Below are 24,256 nucleotides of genomic sequence, written 5' to 3'. Positions count from 1 at the left end.
ATGAACTGTAACTGGCTCCCAGACCACCCCCAACTCTCCAACTTCACATGCTATCCTCGTTCCCCCTCCCCGCCACTAGCCTGATGCAATTGCATGCTTTTACCGCTTTCAAATAGCTCTTTGAGCACTTTTCGTTTTCGCATTCGCCTGGTATTACGCACGTAAACGCACCATCAAGCACAAAAAACATGGTGTGTTTCATTTATGAAAGTCTATCTGCTGCAAAGCACCATGGGAGATATAGCTGTATTTTGGGAGGTCGCCCCCATTCCCCAGTAAATATTTTTAAAATGCCTGGAGGGATTTACCCCAAACCTGTCCCCGAAATAGTCAGTGCTTCATTCCCAAGTTGTTTCTTGTTTGGTCCAAATCCGCCACGTGGTTTTTTGCGCATAAGTTGACCAAAAATGTGTCTTTCTCAATGGGAAAATCTTAATAACTTTTTATTTATTTATTTATTTATTTAGTGTGTGTTTTAGTACAAAACTGAACTTTTCACATATCGTATTACATTAAAATTACATATAAATCAATCATTTTCACATCTTAAAGTTTTTTAAAAAGTCTTTACATCCTTAAAATGCATCTTTAAAATACAATTACAATTAGGACTCTAAAAACACTAAAAGCCAACCACATAACCTTAAAAACAGAAAAGATTGAAAGAACGAAAAGGAAAGAATGAAAGAATCCCTTTCTACGTATTTAAGACAACATCCAGAAATTCTAACAGCCTTATGGACAAGGAAATTTCATTTGTATTTAGGATTCCAACCCACATGTCCTCCTCTAATACACTAGGGTACACATCAGTTTTCCTCGACCACGAGGTGCGCAAAGCCGGACAATACACACAGATGCTTTAAAGTTTCATCCTCTAGGGCACAATATCTGCATAATCTTTTTCCCTTTGGGACCTTACTCTCAAATTAAATTTTAGTCTCAACATCTGAAACCTGAATTCTCTAGACGGGTGTTTCTTCAAATATGTAGCTAAAATGTTATAATTCTTTATTGATCAAGTAAAATGATTATTAAGACATCGGTAATCCAGCAAACCTGTCCTAAACTGTATCCACACATGTCTAAATAACTTTTGCTTTACTTTGTTGGGGTTCGTGGTCAGTTTCTGCCTTGGAGATTCAATTTTTGAAAGGGTCTGCATACACCATGCACCACAGTTCACCAACACACTACAGTTATCCTTAACCCACAATTCATACATGTGTGCGAAAAACAAAGCATTGGGCAGAGAGACAATACCAGCGTATAACTGCAGCTTGCCCCAGTTAATTACTGACTAGATTGGGAGTTGCCACAACTCAAACAGTATCCCTGCTATTGGGACTGAGGGCGGTACACGCAACACTCTTCTCCTCAGCTTAGCCTCCAACCTTGCCCAGCAGACACCACCTTCCCTAGGTTGGGCCCCAATAATGAATTTAGGAACAATTTTCTGTTTAAACAACTTCATTAAAAGTAGTAACGAAAATCTCCCGAACGTATAGTCAAATTGGATAAACTGACCAGTTGCTGCCAAGAACTTCGACTTTCCTTCGGCTTCTGGTGCATTCCTACCTTTACTATCATAAGTGCATGAGCCCAAGTACTTGTACATATTAACCACCTCCAAAGCTTGACTTCTCAGGTACCATCAACATTTCTTCCATTTACAACTCCCCCTGTTCAGCACCAAAATTTTAGATTTCGTGCTGTTAATCAAAAGATCCAATTTACTAAGGAAATCATCAACCGCCTGTAAGACTCTTTGCAGGCCTATCAGTGGCGTATCGCAGATGACAATGTCCCCCACATATGCTAAGTATTGTACTGTTACATCTCCCAACTTGGGCGGGTTTGTCCTAACATTTTTCCAACTGTTAAGCATGTCCTTTATAAGGAAACAAAAAAGAATGGACCAAGGACGCACCCTACTGCAGTTCCCGGTTCATCTCTATCCAATCAGAAAAGGAGCCATGTGAGTCCAATCTGACCTTGATTTTAGTTCCACCGGGTAAGGCCTACAGAATTCCCATTAACGATCAGGGGCATCCTCTATCATGCAGGCTCTTCCAAAGAGTTGCCCTATTTACGTGATAAAATGCTTTACTCACATCCAGGAAGGCCAGATAAACCGGCATCCCCTGCTCCTTCCCTGCCCAGACAATAGTGCCAAGACAAAACTATTTGTGGCAGTTCCCACACCCTTCTTGAAGCCTGCCTGATAGGGATCCAAACAATTTGCACCCGTAGCCCAGTCTTGCAATTCTTTCAGAATCATCCTGACAAACATTTTGTTGGAAGCCTCCAACAAGGAAATGGGCCTTTAATGCATTGGAGACAATCTATCACCTCCCTAAAAATGCAGAACAATCAGAGCCGCACACTAGATGTTTTCAAACAAGCGTGACGAAAGCCGGGCCCATTGCAGAACATTTGATTTAAATGTCCAGTTAGACAGGCCACCGAGGGCCTTTGATTTTTTTACTCAACTTAATCAGAGAAACAATATCATCCAATTTCCAGCTTAGGTCCCCCTGCCAGCTGATATGTGCAAATTGAGTACACCCAGGCACCCCGTCTTTACATATCCTTCAGTGAAATATTTTACCCACACTTCTTCAGATATCGCTTGAATTTGCAGATAATGATCTAACCCATTTGGTTTAATCAACTGCCAGAACCTCGTGGTGTTATTACCCAGAATGCAGCTCAACATTTTCACAGCATTGTTAATCCCCAGCCCTTTAACCAATTTTTATAATTTTGTGTTGCCATGCAGACCTCCTTGATCTTCCCGGGAGACCTTGCACTCCGTATCGCCCTTATCTCTAGTCACATCTGCTTGTTGTGCTGCAGGACCAAAGGATCACTTAATAACTTTTTCATTCATTAATGAATATTTCCCAAAATGTCCAGACTGTGAGGGTCTGTGGCAAACGTTTTGTTTGGAAAATGTCATCCAAATCCGTCCAACAAGTCAAAGGTTATATTATTAGCAATAGAATTTTGGGATTTCCTATGGCTCATAAGTTTCACCTTAACTATAGGACGTCGACCGTTGCGCTAATATGGTACCTGGTCATTGCATCGAAAACCATACCATCCAATGCATTTGCATCAAATTTTTTCCATCTAAAATTTTGCATTGAAAGAATGTTTTTTGGGGGCAAAGGGTTAATTTTTGTTTAATTGGATTTTAAAGGGTCAAAAATTGGGGTTTGGTGTGCATTTAATGCTAATTTTTTAGATTGGAAAAAATGTGATGCAAGGGATTCGATTCAATGACCATAAACCCCATAATATATTATGTGCACTGAGGTCCCTATTGCTAAAATCTAGTATATAGAACTCAACATTAAAAGAACAAAATGTGAGCTTTTTTGCCACTGAATTGGCCAAGCGGGTCAGTAGTCCATCAGTTATCGGAGACCAACATAATCAGTGCAGATAACGTGGACAAACATAACCTGATTGTTTGCAGCAGTTGAGCTGTTATCAGGTCAAATACAAGCATTGTTTTTAGACAATGCACTCGGCGGTACAAACAGAGGGTAGAGAACGGCAAGTGCTGGGAAGCATGAGACAATGTACAACTTTAAAACATCCAGGGGGTCATTTTCTAAGTCCTCCGGACCGGGAAAAGGTGTAAAGACAGATGTTGCACGTTTTTACTCCCTGTTTTCCTGTAACCAGGCAATGGGCAGGTTTTACAGGTTTTGTTTTTAATCTGTATCAGAAATAATTAATATTGCAAGGGAAGGGGTTCTATTTGCTCTTAAGTGCAAACACAGCCGGTCCCCTCTATATGCAATATCCCCCTTGGGAAATTAATATCATGTTTTTATTTTGCCCTTCATGCTGGATTCCTCCCGCTAGAAAGAACTGGAATAGTAGGTTTTAGGTGGGCTGGGGTAAAGGGTTACATTTTTTTGGGAAAGGTCAGGATGGGTTTTTAAGGGTGGGAAACAGGGGTTTGGGGGAGAGGGGGGACTGCATTCACTATAAAGGTTTTCCAGATACAATGTTTGATATATGGACATTCGTTATATATTACCTCGATATAAACACATGTAACCGTTAGTTGGTACCAACCTCAGAAGGGTAAAGAGCTAACCTACCTAGGGCTCAGCAACCTCTGGCTCTCCAGATGTTTTGGACTTCAACACCCATCAGCCCTAGTCAGCAGAGCCAATGGCGAGGGCTCATAGGAGTTGCAGTCCAAAACATCTGGAGAGCCCCAGGCTGCAGACCCCTGCATGGGACTGAAACCTGTGACTGCAGGCGGCACACCCATTTCTCAAGTGAGCGCTTAACTTGCTGAGATGTCTCGCCGGTTGGATCATAGCTCCGCGAGCTGAGCGCCTGGCGCGGAGATCTGCGCATTGCCTACAGTCCACATAGTAAACCCCAGAGCAGCCCAGTAGAGTAACTTTGCTGAAAATGTTGGGGGGACATGACATCTCAAGAAAAGGTGCCCCAGCCAAATGAATGGGACAAAATGGTGTGCCATGAAAGTTGGGGGGGACAAACACCCCTTCCCCCCCTAAAATTACGCCCATGGCCAATGGAAGCCTTGATAGGCCGGTGGCCAGAGATATAGAAGGTCCATATCCATTCCTAAATGCCTGGTAGATATTCACAAATAGGTCCCCTATGATGTTTGCCTGTCCCCATCACTTGGGGTCAGGATTGGTTGTAGACAGTCAGTGCACACGAGTGTGTACAGGAGTTTACTCCCCAGAGTATTCGCACTACACCACGCATCACCTGGAAACCTGCAAAGATGTGGCTGCACAGAACCTGATCTCTTCCATACTCTTATCCGTGTAAGCCATCCCCGGCTCCCTGTGGTGCCGCAAGGTTGCACTGGGATACAAAATAGGCCAGGACACAGAAACAAAAGAGGCCCTCACTTGCAGCTCCTCACTTGTGACTTATTCAGGGAAACTAAGTGGTACCTGTGTGTGTTTTCTGGAGGGGAATTTGTGTCAGACCGTCCATTCGAACCAGGAACATTTGACAGAACTACTAGCTGCACCATGCTCTAAGTCAGCAAAGTGACCATTTTGTGCCAAAAGACGGGCGCACCCTGACCTCTCAGGCTGGCCCATCGGATAGTACCCTGTAAGTGTGAGCCCGATGTGAGGTGGTCTCTGTTTCACCTGTCACATAGAACACCTGGAATCACAGAAGGACACCAGGACCAAGGATTGCTGCTGCTCGCTGTTTTATTCGGGCACTGTGTACAGATGGACCAACCTACACTGCAAAACCGTGGTCTTCCGAAAAACAATGTTAATCAGGATGGCCTTCTTCCACAATGCCTCTCCTCTGCCAGATGTGCGTAGTTGGGCTGTTGCGTCCCTGGAGCCAATGTCTTATTCCATGTCGTTTATAGGAGGTTTCCTCATCTCCCCTTGTCTGCCATTGCAGGCTTAAAGGTGACTCGAACACTCTCCTTCCACCAAATCCAGATGCTGGCTTTTCAGGACCCCGTGCTCCAAGACTGGTTCGGCTTTAGCACAAGGCCTTCCAAGCAGATGGGTCAGTCACCATAACTGGCAGGGAGAGTTAGAAAAGGGTCCCTAGTTTGGGCTGAGCATTCCCTAGATTCCTTTCCTCTCTCACCCCCCCCCCCAATATTTGGTATTGCCGAGGACAAACCTGGCCCCCCAGAACCTTTCTGTTCCAACTGTCTACGCACTGGCCTTCCTCGCCCTCCTCTTCACAAACTGCTCATCTTCTCTTTCCTTCCACCTCCTCTGCATCACTCTCTTCTTCCAATGTTACTGCTTCCCTTTCACTAACAGGCTTTGACATCCACACCTCCTCCTGGCCTCTGGATTTCCCCACCTCCTCCTGCCCAGTCTTTACCGCCTCGTCTCTACTTCGGGGTCCTCATGTTATCTCCTTTTCCTCCTGGTATTGTCCTCCTTTGGAAGTCAACATTTCTGCTGCACCCTTAACTTTCACCACCACCTCTTGTGCTTCCTCCTCCTTGGTCTCCTCACTCTAAGCACTTCCTTCTGTTTGCTCTCACCACCTTTTGCCATCTCCTCTTTCACCTTCTTCATTTCCACCACCTTTTGCACACTCTCGCCTCCAGCTCCTACAACCCCAACTCAGAAATCGGTTGTGGCTGCACTTATACTGTGTTCCCTCCTTCCCGTGTAAGCCTTGAGGTAAAGGTGTTACAGGGAAGAGGATACCGCGTCTCACCATCCGGTGTCCCACTCCCACTCCCACAAGACCCCTTACCCAGGTCATCCTCCCGCACTGGTCCATGCCCAGGAACTGGATCGAAAAGCGATGGGTGTGTCCTGGCCACCTGGATGACAGTTCCAAGCGGACTAGTGGGTGAGACATCTTCTGGTTCCTCACATGCCCTTCCTCTATACTTGGTCCGTTTCTCGGTTCTTCGATTTGAAGATCCTGGATAGAACAAGAGGGAAATACATCCAAGGACTCTTGCATAGTCCATGGGGTTCTTTTCCTCTGTTCCGGTAGGGTTTAGGTGTTCCCATTCATCTCCCGAATGCAACCTATAACTGGCATCGAGGGGTTGATTCTGGAATTAGGTGTTCTCCGTATTTCATGGAAGGTTTTTGGTAAATGGTAGGCTTAAGGTGTTCTCTCTCCGTCGATTCCCACACAGGAGAGGTCTGGGAGCAACAGTTGGAGTGCCAATGGTCTTGAGGCATAAATTCCAATTGCCATTCAAGGTCTCTTATTTCAGAGGGCCTGATGCAGCACGGCAAACAGTAAAGTTCCTTTCTTCTTAGGATTTTACATATACAACTTCTCGGGTGATTTACTGTTCAACCCCACCCCCCCCTCCTCCCATCACCGGGTTCAGACCCACTTAAACACAAAACCTTCAACTGGTCTCCGTCTGCCGGGCTTGGACCAAGTTTCTCTACTTCATCAAAATCAAAGACTTTCGACCGTGTGCAGGATTTTGCTTGACCCGTCGCAGGACCACTTCGATTCACAATTACTCATTCTCTTCTTAATATAACCTTTTTCCCACTTTTACTTTTGCTACTTCTCATCTGGATACCTTACAGAGACCTTCGATTGAGCACCCACGCAGTGCCGGACCACTCTGTCAAAGGTATTGTATCTTGCTTTTAAAGTTAAATCACTCATCAGCAGTTCAACTTTACTTGCGTCTGTTATCACATGCGTTTTAACAATGTTTGCTCCAGTGCACGCCATACAATGTTGCTGCTTGCAACCTTGGCTTCAACACAGACCGGTGTTGTATCAGTCTCCCCAACTCACCGGCTGTGATAGTTTCACTGACGCTGCTTTGTTCTTGGGGCAAGGATGGTACCATGGCGGCTGGTGATTCTCCCCGCCTTGATTATTGACGCGGGAGGACCCTGGGTATCTCTGACACACAATGCAGGATTCTTCAGACTGGTTTCCTGGTCTTACGCTTTCTATTCTTGAGGTTCCTGGAAAGTAACGGTTCCTTGTCGAAAAGGTAAAGGGAACTTCCCTCCTTGCGATCCCCTTCTGTCTTGCCATCTTTCTTCTCTGGTTACGCTGCCGTCTCGAAACTGCTGTTTCCTCATTTGCTTTGCCTCACTCAGAGTATGCTCTCGTGCCCCGCCTTTTGTCCGCATGGGGAAGCTTAATGGTAGTCAGGTGTTGTCACGACTCGCTCCCTTCGCTCCCGTTCCCACCGCTTGGGGGCATGATTTGGGGTTTATTCCCTACTGGACTTTTCCTTTGAACATTATGCTACAGTGCAGTGATGAAGTGGGAGCGCTAAATCCCTATTTTCCAGGCTACTTCCCTTCCGGATCCATTCCAGGTTTTTGGCAGCCAGCATGCTTCTTTAACCAAATGACTATGCTTCCCAGAATGCCTGGCCCACTGCTCCACCTCCACCCTTGCAGGACAAGGTTGGGTGGAGGATAGGTAACAGCTGTGGCTGCAGGTGCAGCAATCAGCACACCCGAGGCGTGTGCTCGTTAAGCAGCTTTAAAAGCCTCAGTCTTACTTCAGTCCAGCGCTGGTCATCGTTTGCAGTGTTCCTGTTTTTGACTAGTCCCTGGTTCCTGGTTCCTTGTTCCTGTTTTCTTGTTTCCTCCGCCCTGAATTTCGGATTCATGCGCTAATTGATTTCTGCTCCCTTGATTTCCCTTTTTGTCTTCCCCTGTTTGCAGGCAGCAATTCTCAGTGCTTTCCCCTTTTAGATGCAGCCCAGTTTGTCTGTGTTCTATATTTCTTTGACTCTGTCCTTTGCTGCTGTTACCCATTTGCCTTAGCCTTCCTCTTAGTTTAGTTTCCTGTCTTTTCCTTGGAGGGTTAGGGAGAAGTTTGCATAGGTTATTTCGTTTTTTCCCTGCTCCTGATCCTTACTTTCTAGAGGATCCATTCCATGTTTTCCATTGCACTTCTGCATCCATTTCCCATTTGATCATTAGGTGTGGTGTGCGGTGGTAGCTAGCTCCTGTGTGAATGCTTATGTTTTCCCCACTAATTTGTAATCCCTATTCCAACTTAGGTATTTAGTTTTCTGCAGCGGATCACGCTCCGCTGCCTTCCAGTCTCCGCCCTTGCCCTCCGGGCTCTCCACATTGCAGCGGATCTCACTCTGCTGCCTCCCAGCCCCCGCCCTTGCCCTGCGTGCTCTCCACTTATCAGCGGATCACGCTCTGCTGCCTTCCAGTCTCCGCCCTTGCCCTGCCGGGCTCTCTACATTGCAGCGGATCTCGCTCTGCTGATTCCCAGCCTCAGCCCTTGTCCTCTGGGCTCCCTGCCCGGCAGCCTGCCTCATTCCGGCTGCCTTCAGCCCTTGTCCTCTGGACCTCCCTACTTCTCCCATTGCTGTTATAGCCTTTTCTGGGTCCCAGATTCATCAACAGGATTCGTGGGCTAGCTGACATTCAAGAGGTGTATCTCGTCCTCGTGAGTACAGTTCTTAAGTTCCCTTATGTAATACCATCAAGAGTGTTAGTACACAGATCCTGTCATTGCTGGCCCTCCACGTGGGTTTAGCGCTGTCAGTACCTGTAACAGCAATTGGGGGTAAGGTGCTTGCCGACTTTCCTCGCGGTCAGGTGCTTACCCCACATCCCTTTTCATATATTGGTTTTGATGTCACACTCTATTTGCACTCCTGGGTTCTAGCATACCTGAGTCGTTGTTCCTGGGTGCACATTTCCCTTGCCATATTCGCTGCCTTTGTACTCGCCTGACTAATCCTGACAGTATGACCAGCCCAAAATTCCCATTGAATATGGCAAGTTTAAGAAAGAAAGGCAGCAAGGCCTCTAACAAGTTTGTACAGAAAGCTTCCCCTACATTTACCTGTGACAATCAAATCACTAGTCCTGACTCCAATGAACTCCTGGTCACGAATGGGCATTTACGTGCAAAGTATTTTTCCCATAGGATGGCACATCCTACATGGCCTGCTCCTAGTTCTATCTTTGGTTTTGATCCCGATTCTATGTCAGCACAAGCCTTAGCCGCAGAAAACAACACACTGTTAGACTTATTATACGAGAGTACCTCTGTTGTTGAACCCCATGATTCCAGTTGTGCTTCACCTCAGATAGAACAGTTTCATGATACCAACATAAAGAATGGAGGGATTTCTTGCATAACTTCTGTTTTCTACCCTCAGTCTAACGCATACTCTGTTGCACAGGTACAGACTGTAGTCCCTAATGCCAAGAGGTCTAAAGTCAATAGTTTGTTTAAGGGAAACACAGACCAAGTTGGAAAGATAAACTATAAATCACAGAACCTGCAAGCAATAGAGGACAATGTACAATCGATGCATATTCAGATTGCTAGTGCAGGATCCAGTCCTGATGCCACTATGCTTCCCCCTGTGCCTACTGATAGTGATGTACAGTTAATGCAGGGCATGCTAAGAGCTAAACTTGAGGAGTTAAGACAAAAACTCATTTCTGCACAAGAGGAAAATAAAACCTTACACTCTTTACTGAATACACCTCAGACTTTATCTGTTGATGTGGAGGAAGTGAACACTGTTCAACCCCTGAGGGTAGAGACTTTGGTAAACCATGATATTTGTCGATATGTTAGATCTATTGGGAGTGAAGGTCTTTCGTCTAGCACAGCGCTTAATCTAGGCACAGGTTCTAACAATTGTTCTGCTGTTTATCAGGGAACGCAGTTAGCCGAAGAGTTACAAGCCACTCCTTTACCAAAAATACCCTGTGTAGCAGTTTCTCATAATTCTGAGCTAGCACACATACAAGCTTCTGATTTCCAAACACAATCCACAATGGTGGCATACACAGATTCAGTCACTACCCTAGGCTTAGGCCCTGCTCTTGATACAGCTGCTGAGACTGAAGTAGATGTTAAAGCTGAAGTGGAAAACAATGTTACCTCTGGGTTCACTCTTCCTTCTGCCACTTCTGATCAATACGAACAGTCAGAGACAGTACAGATTTCATGTTCTGATGGACTCATTCCACAGTATACTGAACCAAAGAACCGTCAGGCGGTTCCTGAACTGTTGATTGATAATCTGCCTCTTTCAGAAGCTAAAACAGAGGAATGGACAATAGACGAAATCCTGATTAACAGAGACTTTACTATGGTGATTCCACTGATTGATTTGGACTTCTACAAAAAAAAGACTCTGTGTCACCCACTAAAGAAAGGGACTGCAAGGGTACAGCTCAGTCTTTGGTTACTGGTGCCAAGGAGTCTACTGCCCTAAAGGTGCCCTTCATTCCTGAGCCACTGATGGGTCTGTCAACTTCTGAGACTTCTGTCTGTCCTCCTACAACCATTGACTCATCTATAATTCAATCCACAGCCCTGCCGTCATCTTTGGCACACCTGTCTTCAACCAATGAACCGCTGCCATGTCTGCCATTTACTCAAGAGCCAGTCCCAAAGACCTGGACATGTTTGTATCCAGCCACCGAGATTGCTCCAGCTTGCATGCCTTCAGCCTCAAGGTTTCCCCTGACCTGCCTGTCTTCAGCTACAGTGACTCATCCTGCAGATCATCCTTCAGCTTTAGAGCCTCCGGTAGTCCATCAAAAGAGCATGTCTTCAGTCCCGGAGTATACTGAGTATTTGCCTTCAGTTCATGAGACACCTGTATCCTGCATAGCCTCGCTGCCAATATCAGAGGTATACCTGTCTACACCAAAATATTCGGCTGTGTTTTCTTCTGCGCCAGCGATTCCTCCTGAATCCCAACCATTTACAGTCAATGAACGTCTAGCCTGCCTTTCTTTTGCTTCAGGAGGAGCACCAGAATGCCTGCCTTTTCCACAAGACGATTCTTCCAACTGCTTCATTTTAGCATCAGTGCCTCCTAAAGATGCAGCATCAGAGTTTGAGACTTTTGCCAGCTCCCGCTTCAGAGTCATCAAGCTGGACCAAGTGGTGAGTCAGAACCACTCACTTGGGTGTGCACAAGGGGTGGTGCAGACCGGCGTACTACCTACAGGACTTGTGCAACAGAATTCCGCCAAGAAGCACCAGTCGGGTGCTAGTAGCCAAAGGAAGGGAATGACTGCTGCAGTTCAAGATGTGTCTGTTATTGCTCCTTCTGCGAGTCTGCCTGAAATACCAAGTACTGCGTCTATCACACCTATCAGGATGCCAAACATCCCTGCTGTGGTATCCCACGTGAAACAAGGTGGCTACACGACTGTCACCAGGAGTACTAGCCTTGTACAACCCATTGGACTTTCAGGTCTCCAAGGCGTAGAACATGTGCAGTCAAACCTAAGTCACTTTCAACCAAAAGCCTTTTCCCAGATGGATGGCAGAAGGAATTCTGAACCTCTACCTCAGCCACCACCTTCTTTAATGGCTGAGCATAAACCTTTCCTGAAGCCAGCATTTTCCTCACCTCCCGCATGTCCACTCTCGGCAGAAAGGCTAACAGAACTTCTACCATTGCCTAAGGCACCTTGCACCAGCCTGCCTCTCTCCTCAAAGACTTATAAGGGTCCACTCCCAGTGACTGAGCTTCCTGGACCTTCCAACTCTGCTTCTGGTCCTGCAAGTCCTTCATGCCTTTCTTCGAACCATGTGTCTCTTCCTCATCAGAAACCACCGTTTCCAGCAGTACCACCTCCAAAGACAAAACACTCCTATCATGGAAGTCCATCTGCCTTTGTCCACAGACCACCATTTCCATCAGTGCCACCTCCAAAGAAAAAGCGCTTCCATCATGGAAAGAAGACGGCCGTAGGAGGGGGCATACTGTCACGACTCGCTCCCTTCGCTCCCGTTCCCACCGCTTGGGGGCATGATTTGGGGTTTATTCCCTACTGGACTTTTCCTTTGAACATTATGCTACAGTGCAGTGATGAAGTGGGAGCGCTAAATCCCTATTTTCCAGGCTACTTCCCTTCCGGATCCATTCCAGGTTTTTGGCAGCCAGCATGCTTCTTTAACCAAATGACTATGCTTCCCAGAATGCCTGGCCCACTGCTCCACCTCCACCCTTGCAGGACAAGGTTGGGTGGAGGATAGGTAACAGCTGTGGCTGCAGGTGCAGCAATCAGCACACCCGAGGCGTGTGCTCGTTAAGCAGCTTTAAAAGCCTCAGTCTTACTTCAGTCCAGCGCTGGTCATCGTTTGCAGTGTTCCTGTTTTTGACTAGTCCCTGGTTCCTGGTTCCTTGCCTTTGTACCTACTTCCTTGTTCCTGTTTTCTTGTTTCCTCCGCCCTGAATTTCGGATTCATGCGCTAATTGATTTCTGCTCCCTTGATTTCCCTTTTTGTCTTCCCCTGTTTGCAGGCAGCAATTCTCAGTGCTTTCCCCTTTTAGATGCAGCCCAGTTTGTCTGTGTTCTATATTTCTTTGACTCTGTCCTTTGCTGCTGTTACCCATTTGCCTTAGCCTTCCTCTTAGTTTAGTTTCCTGTCTTTTCCTTGGAGGGTTAGGGAGAAGTTTGCATAGGTTATTTCGTTTTTTCCCTGCTCCTGATCCTTACTTTCTAGAGGATCCATTCCATGTTTTCCATTGCACTTCTGCATCCATTTCCCATTTGATCATTAGGTGTGGTGTGCGGTGGTAGCTAGCTCCTGTGTGAATGCTTATGTTTTCCCCACTAATTTGTAATCCCTATTCCAACTTAGGTATTTAGTTTTCTGCAGCGGATCACGCTCCGCTGCCTTCCAGTCTCCGCCCTTGCCCTCCGGGCTCTCCACATTGCAGCGGATCTCACTCTGCTGCCTTCCAGCCTCCGCCCTTGCCCTGCGGGCTCTCCACATAGCAGCGGATCACGCTCTGCTGCCTTCCAGTCTCCGCCCTTGCCCTGCCGGGCTCTCTACATTGCAGCGGATCTCGCTCTGCTGATTCCCAGCCTCAGCCCTTGTCCTCTGGGCTCCCTGCCCGGCAGCCTGCCTCATTCCGGCTGCCTTCAGCCCTTGTCCTCTGGACCTCCCTACTTCTCCCATTGCTGTTATAGCCTTTTCTGGGTCCCAGATTCATCAACAGGATTCGTGGGCTAGCTGACATTCAAGAGGTGTATCTCGTCCTCGTGAGTACAGTTCTTAAGTTCCCTTATGTAATACCATCAAGAGTGTTAGTACACAGATCCTGTCATTGCTGGCCCTCCACGTGGGTTTAGCGCTGTCAGTACCTGTAACAGCAATTGGGGGTAAGGTGCTTGCCGACTTTCCTCGCGGTCAGGTGCTTACCCCACATCCCTTTTCATATATTGGTTTTGATGTCACACTCTATTTGCACTCCTGGGTTCTAGCATACCTGAGTCGTTGTTCCTGGGTGCACATTTCCCTTGCCATATTCGCTGCCTTTGTACTCGCCTGACTAATCCTGACAGGTGTGTGAGGGTCAGTAATTACCTGACCCTGCCTAACCATTCTATTGGGACACGTTAGGTATACTGCTCTAGTGTTAGTCTGTTTTTTCTCATAGCGGGCTGTCCATGAAAAAGTGTTTATGTTGTAAAAGGGAGGTCGGGGGGGTAGAGATCCTAAAAATCCTGACACAGAGAGCACAGTACAACTCAATTGTTCGCCAGCCAGTGAATTTCCCTCACAGAAACTTTCCTTGCTCGCTCAATGTTACAAGCACTTCTTAGAAACCTTACCCCGAGGATCACCAAACCTTAATTCACATGCTGACCACACCACAGCCCTGCAGCTCAGTGTAAGAGGCCTGAGGGATGGCCAAGGGAGGACCTTCCAAATCCAGATATATGCTTGGTCTCACCCGCTACGCCCAAGACAACCCTAGGTGAGCTATGGAAAGATAGCCAATCCCATCCCTCATTCAATTACCACTCACAGGTGCTGCCCTGAGTGAAAGGCTTACACAGTGTCAGTTTCTCATGTTAGGGAAGCCACAGGGTTTCAAATTGTGTTTGCAGTGCCGCAGTTTTTGTCACAGGTCCGAAGTTCTTTAAAAATATTTCCTTTGATGTGCAGAGTTAACAAGTAACCGCAGCAATGTATGCACTACCTTCATCGTTCATAGAGAAAAAGGCTCTCTTATAGGGAAAGGCTTTTTTAGTTTTGGACCTGGCTAGGGAAGACTCTTTCAGTTGGGAAGGGCAAGTGTTTTCTTTCCTTTGCTGATTTTAACAACAATTTCAGTCAGGGTTTAAGCATCTAGGCTGGTCTGTGCTGTTGGGCTGGTGGAGGGGTGGGGAGGAACTGGACCCCCCAGGACTGGTATGTGGTGAGGCAATGCGACCATACCCCAGCATATGCTGGGGACCAGGGTAAGGTGACTCTGGAACACACCCCTTACTGCCTCCAGGCTCAACTTCCACCGGCTCGGCTGGCACCGGCCCCCTGAGTCACTGCACTAGTAGTCTCCAGAACCAGGTAGGCGACTCCGTCACACCTCTGATTGAACTCCCAGGTGCTAGGTTGTCTACGTTAACCCCTCAATACACTGCTCGGTTAACAGTACACAAATCAAAAGCGGAACCGTGGCTATTTACCTTTGATGTACTTGGCAACAAGCTCTGGGTGCACCTGTACAGAACGGGCTGTTGGGTCGAAGGTGGTGATCCGACGCACCAGGTTTGTGTTCACTTTCTGCAAAAGAAAACACAGAAAAATTGGAGCTTTAGATCACAGCCTTGCAAAGGAAGCTAAGTGCACGAGACACATGGAAACTGAGCAGCCAACCAGAAAGCATGATGGGGAACCTTGCAGTGGAGGCATTTTGTGAGTGGATGGAACAGAGGTCTGCTACCTGTGGCTCTCCAGATGTTTTGGACTACGACTCCTGTGATTCCTCACCATTTACTGTGCTGGCCGGTGGGATTTATAGTCCAAAACATCTGGAGAGCCAATGGCTGCAAACCCCTGAGAGAGACGAAGCCCTCCAAAAGCAAAATTAGCTCCTTCCCCTGTTCCAGATATGGCGGCTGGCAACAATGTCAGCCGTCCCCACTACTTGGCACTTGCTCCTCCAGTGCTGCTTCTATACAAAGACTCTACACTGACTCTACTTTGTCCCTCTTTGCTCTGAGCACATTACACATTCTTCTGCCTCACCAGTTATTTCACCCATGTGAGACAGAAACCAGTATTATTAGTGAGTTTGGTACCTGCGATGATATGATTGGTTATTTATAAGACGCTTAAAACGCAGAGGTTTCTAAGCGCGGAGCCGGGGATCGAACCTGTGTTGCTTTGGTCTTCTTGCGTCCATGGTGAGCACGTTGCCCCGGAGCAATCCTCCCGAGAATCTGTGAGTGGTTATCTATATGCCAGAAACATCAACAGTCGCACATACTCTGTGATATCTTAATTTCACATGACAGGGATTTAGAACAGCCATTCCCAGACTCCAAAAACAACAGGCCTATGTACAATGAGGACATTGCAGTTGCTATTAAACTGCTAAAGTTGCACGCAAGCTTCCTAAAGCGAGTTGGTGTAGAACTAACAGGGCGCCCCAACAGCCACCTCTACCTCACAGGGGTTTCTTGGTGTTCAGGAGGTTACGCCGATGAGTCAGGTGACAGCTGCTAAATGGTAATAAACCGACTTCCACCCAAGACTCCGATTTATGGACGTCTCTCTGTTTGCTCAAAATACCCATTTTAAATTCTACATCTTGCGCCTCTGTCTGAGAATGAACTTGGCGATCGACTGCTTCTGACTGACTCGGGTTTCTTCACTGACATGGGTAAAGACAATCGTTTTGCCGTGGTACAAGTTACCCAGTGTAATTGGTAGGCGATTTTGTTGTTGTTGCTTTTGTATCGAAAATTTAAAGGCCAGTGGTAATGAGTTATTCATGTTAGTGTGATGGTTTGTAGAAAATTCTAATATACAAAAGTTGTAATGTTAAAACAATAATAACAGAAAAGTTAATCTCTGTACATAGAAGAGCCAAAACCGTTGCCTTTACCAATGCTTGTTTCACAACCAGTTTTTACTGGGTCCAGGCATACCCAAATGCAGGGGTCTGCTAGGTCAGGAAAAGATCGGGGGCTATGCTAATTTTGGGACTGTTAGGACTGGGGGCTAGCTAGCCTTTTTGGTTGTAACCCCTCAGCTTCTATCCGGGGCTACAACCAAAAGACCCGAGGCTATACCCCCCCACCCCCGCCCACTCCCTAGAAACACCTCTGCCCAAATGGTTTCCAGTTTGTACTTGATGCAGCTGCCTGCCAGAGTAGTGTGATCGGTTAGTACTGGCTCCATTCACCCCCTCACTCCCTGCCACACCGCAGTCTCATCGCTTTGCACTGCACAGAGATCGCCGCAACCACCAAAGTCTCAGATGTTTGCAGTGGGTTCCATGTGCACAACCCAACTCGCACTTGTTAACACCTTCTTGTCCCCTCCCCAACATTCCCGCTAGCCGCACTAGTGAGCTCTGGCTCCAGCTTCCCTGTGTCTCACCAATTGGGACTAACTCCACCCTCATTTTACCAGTTTGCACTGATGCATCTGCCGATGATCATTCTCACCAGTTGGGACTAACTCCACCCTCATCTTACCAGTTTGCACTGATGCATCTGCCGATGATCATTCTCACCAGTTGGGACTAACTCCACCCTCATCTTACCAGTTTGCACTGATGCATCTGCCGATGATCATTCTCACCAGTTTGGACTAACTCCACCCTCATATTACCAGTTTGCACTGATGCATCTGCCGATGATCATTCTCACCAGTTTAGACTAACTCCATCCTCATCTTACCAGTTTGCACTGATGCATCTGCTGATGATCATTCTCACCAGTTTGGGCTAACTCCACCCTCACCTTACCAGTTTGCACTGGAGACATCTGGTGATGATCTTCAGGCTTCAATTGTCTCTACTCCACCCCTTCCACACTACAGTGTGCATCAGAGCCAGGTGCCCCTCCCTTCCCGTCCCCAGCAATGGGCACTCCCTACATCCTACAGTGTCATCAGTTGAACTGTCTTCGGTCACTCCCACCACTCCCTGCTCACCAACTTGCAACGGCAACCCCTGCCCCTCCCTTTCACCCTCTGTCAGCCTGTGCATTGATTCCAAGCCCCTTTCTCAGGCCCCGGTTTTGCAATTACTCTGGTAGTTACCCTACCGCTCTCCCAGTTGGTGCGGTAATCCTCACACACATGTTATCAGTGGTTCCAGCCTCACCAGTTGGAAACGTCTCTGCTCAGCGACTACCTACTTGGGCCCCCCCCGCCACAGCGGCCTTGACTCGTGCCCGCCGCCCCGCGCCACACTCCCGCAGCTCACCAGTTTGCACTGGCTCCAGCTCTCCACTTCCTCGGACTCTGCCCAGTGCGGGTTGAAGAGTAGCAGCACCGCCCTCAGGATGTTGTGGATCATAGTGGGAGGCTCCTTGTAGCTCTTGAGCTCAGCGAAGGACTGGTAGTCGAGCTTCTGCACACACTCCCGCAGGTCCTGGAGCATGAACCTGTGGAACAGGACCCCCAGGCGGCTCGCTTCACCAATGCGCTCTGCCTCTGTGGGGGTAAAAGGCAGGCGTTAAGAACTGCTGGCCGTAAAAATGTGTACACTCTGTTGACAATGCTCTCTGCTTTCTACATGGTGTAACTGGGTGGCAAGCGAGCATGTGTGGGAATGTCTGGAATCTGTGCTTTGCTCCCTATGCACTGTGGTCTCTATCCATGAGGCACAAGGACAGCTTGTACCGACATTACTGTTCTTACTATACACTCTGTGCCCTGTACTCCCTGTAACATTAAAAAAAAAGTTTTAAAGCTTTTGACCCTATAATCTTTTCAGGACGTTGAAGATATAATTTGAGTTGCACATTTAAAAACATTGAAGGTAGGGCCTATAATTACAAAAACAAAGAGCAATTGTGTTTGGTGGGATTAAGAAACAAAGGAAGGACTTGAGAAAGGACTAAGAAAGAAAGAGAAAGAGGGCATTTCTGCAGCCATAGTCTAAAGGCCCTCTTGCAGATTTTTCAGCCCAAATCCTCCTGTTGCATTGTTACTTTTTATTTGTGGTTTTTGTATAGTGATATATGCCACCTTGCCGTCACTTCTGAGTGCTGCAGCTAGAAAGTAAAAAGAAAGGGAGGAGGGATCCAAAGTAGATCAGGAAAATGTAAGGTCCCTAAGCAGCGAGTAACAAGGGAGCCCAGTGCTCGGAAAAACGTCATGCGGTCAGGTAAGAGGGGGAGATGTGGTGGTAGTGAGGGTTCTATGTTCATTCACCGACAGGGTGTTTTTCAATGGTTTTTGCTGACATTTATTTCTCGAAAAAACTAATTAAAATATTAATTTTTTATTTTGGGGGTTCCCCAAAACCCTCTCTCCCCTATTAAAGGGACACTATTCCCGACCTGACCCACCGCTTATATACTCTTACCCACAACCCCCTATATTTTTCAATGCGTTTCCCCCAAAAAATAAATTGGCAAAAAGCCCATCCAAAAAAACACTGCCGATGAAAGAACGTTGTACCGGTAGTGCGTTCCAGAGGTAGGATCCATGATGCAGGAGTACTTTACTCCAGTAGTGTGCATGTTTGAGAGGCCAGCAGGATATGGGAAGCTGACCTTCGGTGCCTGGTAGTGTGGTAGTACCTTGGTCGGATAAGAGTGCGCGCGGCCATGGTTGGCTTTGTGGGTCATAAATAGAATCTTAAAAAGGTATCAGGTAATATTATCCCCATATGTATGGTCGCCGTAAATAATATCGCCGGGAAAAGGTTGTGGCGATATTATATGGGTGACCATATATATGGGGACAGGGGCAAATAAATAAATAAATTTGGGGATTGCGGGGTGTCCCCCGCATGTTCCATGCAATAATGTCGCCACAAAAAACTGCCATTTTTCTGCGAGATTTTTGTGGCGACATTATTACATGGAACCCTTAAAAAGTCACCTGCTTGTTTCATCGAGCAGATTGTTTCTGCCGGTCCTCAGCAGGGAGACTGGTGTAGATGGTATTACAGTATTCAAGACTTAAAACCACCGCGATGACCAGCACAATGCTTTGAGGCAGTAGAAGAAAAAGACCATTTGGTCTCAATAATCTCATGTGTTTAAAGACACATTTCTTAACTGCATTTACTGGTGCATTGATACCAGGTCTGTATCGAAGAGGACACAGAGGTTACAAGTTTGAGGGAAGGGGCTGGGGAGGTACCAGAGAATCTGGCCAAAGGAAAGGTAAGAGACCTAATCACTTGGTCTTCCCTGCACTGCCTGCTCCACGTGCTTCACATACTCTGTGCCCATGAACCTCGCTCTGCTCTGCCAGGGACGTCATTTCACCAAAATGCCTGGGGTAGAGGAAGTGACATCACACAACCCTTTACCCTTTGATGACATCACAGGAAGTGATGTAATTGTAGCGCACCCCCCAAGTAACATCACATGAAGTGATGGCAAACGATCTTCAGATTTTTTAGATGCATCAAGCCCCCGTGTTTCAAGGTGATCTCATTTCAGTGAGATATAAGAACTGAGGCACAGAGGGAGGCATGATTTGTCCACAATTACACGTTTGGGGAATGTCATTTTCCAGATTCGACGTGGGGTCCATATGTAAGACATACATAATGCAGTATTTTTAACAGGGTAACCGAAATCTGTATCGCAGGCTACAGCAATGTATGAAACATCTATAGATCAATGGACACAGACGTACGTGTTATCTCTGGCGTTGCTGTGTTAAACAAGCCAAATAATCACTGACAAGGACAGGCGTGCACTGCTGTTTAACCAGGAGAAAAATTCTGCACGAGCAAGGCCTGAAAATTAAATAATTGACCAGGATTTAGTATCAACAAAATTCCCTCGTTTAAAATATGTATCTATGAGTCAGCTACCACTGCGATAGAAACCTATTAGACTGGTCTGCGTGCACGGAGGGGAGTGGACCTGATAATGTTATCTTTGCTGGAGTATTATACCTGGGAAAGGTTCTTTGAATATACCCAAGACACCCCCATATTTTTTATTATCTAAGTGTAATACTGGGTGCCAGAATACTGAAAAGAAACACCATTTAATGTAATATCATTGATGCATGCCTAAATCCATAGCAACACACAGTGTATTTATAATTGAAAACACCCACAAGTTGCTTCTCACCTGGGGACTCACTGGCAGACTTCAAGGCGCGCACTGCACACTACCCCTTTGTCAGACCCAGTGGTGCCCAATGGCAAAGCACAAAATGTGCAGCTCCCCTGCGAGCCATGCTGTGCCCCCCCCCCCAGCTCCTCAACAAACCACAGGGCACGCCACACTGCAGGCCGGTCCAGACCACCATGTGTGCGGAATGTACATGATGATTATGCCGCTGCAGGGACATGCACTACTGCAAGTGACAAAAGTAAAAAAAAAATCAATCAAAGCTTAAATCTTTAACATAACATAGAGAGAAGGGGGTGCTGCCTGGTCCACAAATATACAGACTGAGCATAGTGAGGGAGCCCAAACTAACAAAAATAGATTTGGGGCGGAGGAGGGAGAATTCTTCTCCCTCTCTCCAGAGTAAATGTTTTGAATAATTGGTTAAAATGGTGCATTACACAGCACACTTTCTGGGAAAATGTGAGTAAAAGGCCAACAATCGGTTTTGTAGGGTGTCGGGTAAATCATGAAAAAAAGTACAATAAATGCAAGTCACCAAAAGTGCAAAGGGCATTTCCCAATGCATTCTCATGCTGTTTCCTGCAATATATGCCAGTATAAAAAAAACATTGTTATGCTGGCTGTGCCCAAACATTTCCATGCTGGCTCCATCAACATATGCTAGTATTCCCATATAAGACCATATTTATGTTCGCTTTAAGGCGTTCTTCTATAGTATCATTACTGGCACTGGGCACAAAACTAGCTCTGTCAATATATGCCAGTACTCCTATTCAGTACATACTTGCATTGGTTTGGCCATTAAAAGTGACATCTCACAATATTAAAACCTGTCCAAACTGGTTCCAATGTAAGCCAGTCTAGACCTATAAGAACTCTTATCATGCGTGATTCATCATAGATGATCAGTTAATAAAAAGTCATGCTACAGTGAAGAATATACAGGCCGTTACACCAAAACCTCGATCTAGGGAGGAAACACTACTTATCATGCCTGCTTTTTTTAAAGATGCCGAGTAATAAAGGTCATGCCACAGTGAGCAAAAATACCAGTAAAACATGCAAAGTCAATAAAGGATGTGGCAAAAATGCTCCAGTGACTCCTAGTCTCCCAGGGCCTTACACACACATGCATCCCCTTTAACCCATAAATCACACTCACCCATACATCGCCTCTCACATTCACTGACACTGGATTCACCACACAGGCACACACCAAACCCCATCCAGAACATTCAAAGCAAAAGCTGGAAGAATCACCCCGGACCTAGCCGAGGCACTCCTCCAGTCCCCACAACCTACCTGCCATCTCAACAATCAACTAACCCCTGAGGCCTTTGATTCATGGCTCAACTCATCCCTGATGCGCCTGACCCCCTCGTGCAAACCATCAACCCGACTTGGCCTTTTCCCCAGATGGTTCACTCCTGAGCTAAAAAACACTAAACGACATTACAAATACCTAGAACGCAAATGGCATAAAGAGAAAACCCAAGACAGCAGGACCACCTTGGCACAACACCTGTACCAGTACAAAGCCGAAATCCGGAAAGCAAAAAAAAACCACTACAACTCACGAATCCTAAACTGCAAAAACCCATGCAAAGAACTTCACAAAATTATCTCCGAATTCACCAAACCGGCATGCAACACAACCATCCCGACCGCGTCACAATCACTATGTGACTCACTCTCCCTCCATTTCTACTCAACGGCCATTGAAAGGACAAAATCTCTGACCACCAAACAGGCTCTCTTACAACCACCAGGCAATCCTCAGCCCGTACCAGCCAGTCCCCCAACTACGACCACTACGCAACCAACTTTCGAATCCTTCAGTCCAATATCACCAGAACAATTTCTCAAACTCCTATCCGACCGCAAGCCATCTGGATCACCACTAGACCTTTGCCCAGCCACAACCCTTAAAGAAATCTTTGCCTCCACCTGCGCAGGAGAACACGCAAGATCTATCATAAACGCCTCCCTTTCCTCCGGTATCTTTCCAGATGCATTCAAATTAGTGTACGTCAAACCTCTGATTAAAAAACCCTCACTCGACCCTCTCGAACCAAAAAACTACCGCCCGATCTCTAACACCAGGTTCCTTGCAAAACTCATTGACCGAACAGCCTACTCCCAACTAAACGCCTTTGTTGAAGCCAACAATCTCCTAGACCCCGCCCAATCAGGATTCAGATCTTGCCATGGAACTGAAACCACCCTAACCTCGATCTGGGATGACCTAAAAATGACTGCTGACTCTGCAGGATGCGCCGCACTAATCCTTCTCGACCTATCAGCCGCCTTTGACACGATCAATCACTCTATACTCCTTGACCGCCTCCACTCCCTAGGAATCCGTGGAACCGCCCTTAAATGGATAGCCTCATTCCTCAAAGACAGACACCAAATAACGACACTCTCCAACTTTACATCACAAGCCCGACCAGTTGACACAGGAGTCCCACAAGGAGCATGTCTATCCGCCCTCCTGTTCAATCTCTACCTGATCACCCTCCCACCAATAATTCGTGCTCACAACATCCTATGTTACAATTACGCAGATGACACTCAACTAATTCTAAAGTTCCTGAACGCGAAACCCAACTCCCAACCAGACCTGACCTCTTGCCTCCTCAACATCGAGCGCTGGATGACCCAAAGCCACCTCCTGTTAAACCCCTCCAAAACAGAAATCATGGTCTGCGGCAACTCAGATTTTCTTCCGCACCCACTACCCTGGCCACCCACCATGGGCATCTCACCGACCCCCTCTAACATAGTAAAAAATCTTGGGTGCACCCTGGACTCCGACCTAACACTCTCGCGCCAAGTCAACAATGTCTCTAAGTCCTGCCACTACCACCTCAAAAACCTTAGGCGCATCTTTCCTTATCTCTCATTCCCTAACAGAGTCTCCGCGGTCCAATCAATCGTCATATCCCGACTGGACTATGGTAACCCCCTGTACCTCGGAATTCATGCCTACCAACTGAATAAACTACAAAGAGCACAAAACGCAGCAGCCAAAGTGCTTCTCGCGCTCGGTCCAAGGGACCACGTATCCCCAGCCCTTAAAACACTGCACTGGCTTCCAGTAGCCCGCAGGGTAGCTTTCAAAACCCTATGCCTCACCCACCGAGCTCTACATAAAACTGGACCCTATTATCTTCAAAAAAAGCTAATACCCTATCACCCCACCCGCACCCTTAGATCAAGCTCAGCCGGCCTCCTAGTAATTCCTAAAACAAACTCAGTCAGGTTAGGCGGAGCATCATTCTCAGCCCTGGCCCCAACCCTATGGAACTCGCTCCCACCCCACATCCGCCGAACTCAGGACCTAACGGCCTTCCGCAAACTACTGAAAACCTGGCTCTTTCCCTAAAACCAACCAGCCCTAAACCACCATCATCCCCAAAAAAATAAAAAAAAAAATAAAAAAAATTAAAACAAATATATTAAAATAAATAAAGTAACCGAACCAGATTGTAACCTACAACGGTCTGGAGAGCGGATGGCTGAGTGTGGGAAATGGCTGATGAGTGTGGGAATGGCTGATGAGTGTGGGAATGGCTGATGAGTGTGGGGAATGGCTGAGTGTGGGGAACGGCTGAGTGTGGGGAACGGCTGAGTGTGGGGAACGGCTGAGTGTGGGGAACGGCTGAGTGTGGGGAACGGCTGAGTGTGGGGAACGGCTGAATGTGGGG

At 46.9% G+C, this 24,256-nt stretch overlaps 1 protein-coding gene across 2 annotated transcripts in view; it reads right to left on the bottom strand.

Moving 5' to 3' along the window:
* EFCAB5 (EF-hand calcium binding domain 5) overlaps positions 1–24,256 on the bottom strand; it is a 361,217-nt gene that overhangs the window by 28,397 nt on the left and 308,564 nt on the right. For both annotated transcript variants that reach the window (XM_069615250.1, XM_069615251.1), the window contains exons 19-20: positions 17,699–17,928; positions 14,946–15,042 (exon numbers count right to left, since the gene is read on the bottom strand). In XM_069615250.1, the coding sequence (XP_069471351.1) occupies positions 14,946–15,042; positions 17,699–17,928 (327 nt within the window). The remainder of the gene's footprint in view (positions 1–14,945; positions 15,043–17,698; positions 17,929–24,256) is intronic.

The sequence above is a fragment of the Ambystoma mexicanum genome, chromosome 9, assembly GCF_040938575.1.
Source record: "Ambystoma mexicanum isolate Mex_15411 chromosome 9, UKY_AmexF1_1, whole genome shotgun sequence".
In the NCBI taxonomy this organism is placed as follows: domain Eukaryota; kingdom Metazoa; phylum Chordata; class Amphibia; order Caudata; family Ambystomatidae; genus Ambystoma; species Ambystoma mexicanum.
This window is presented reverse-complemented; position numbering and strand designations above follow the sequence as displayed.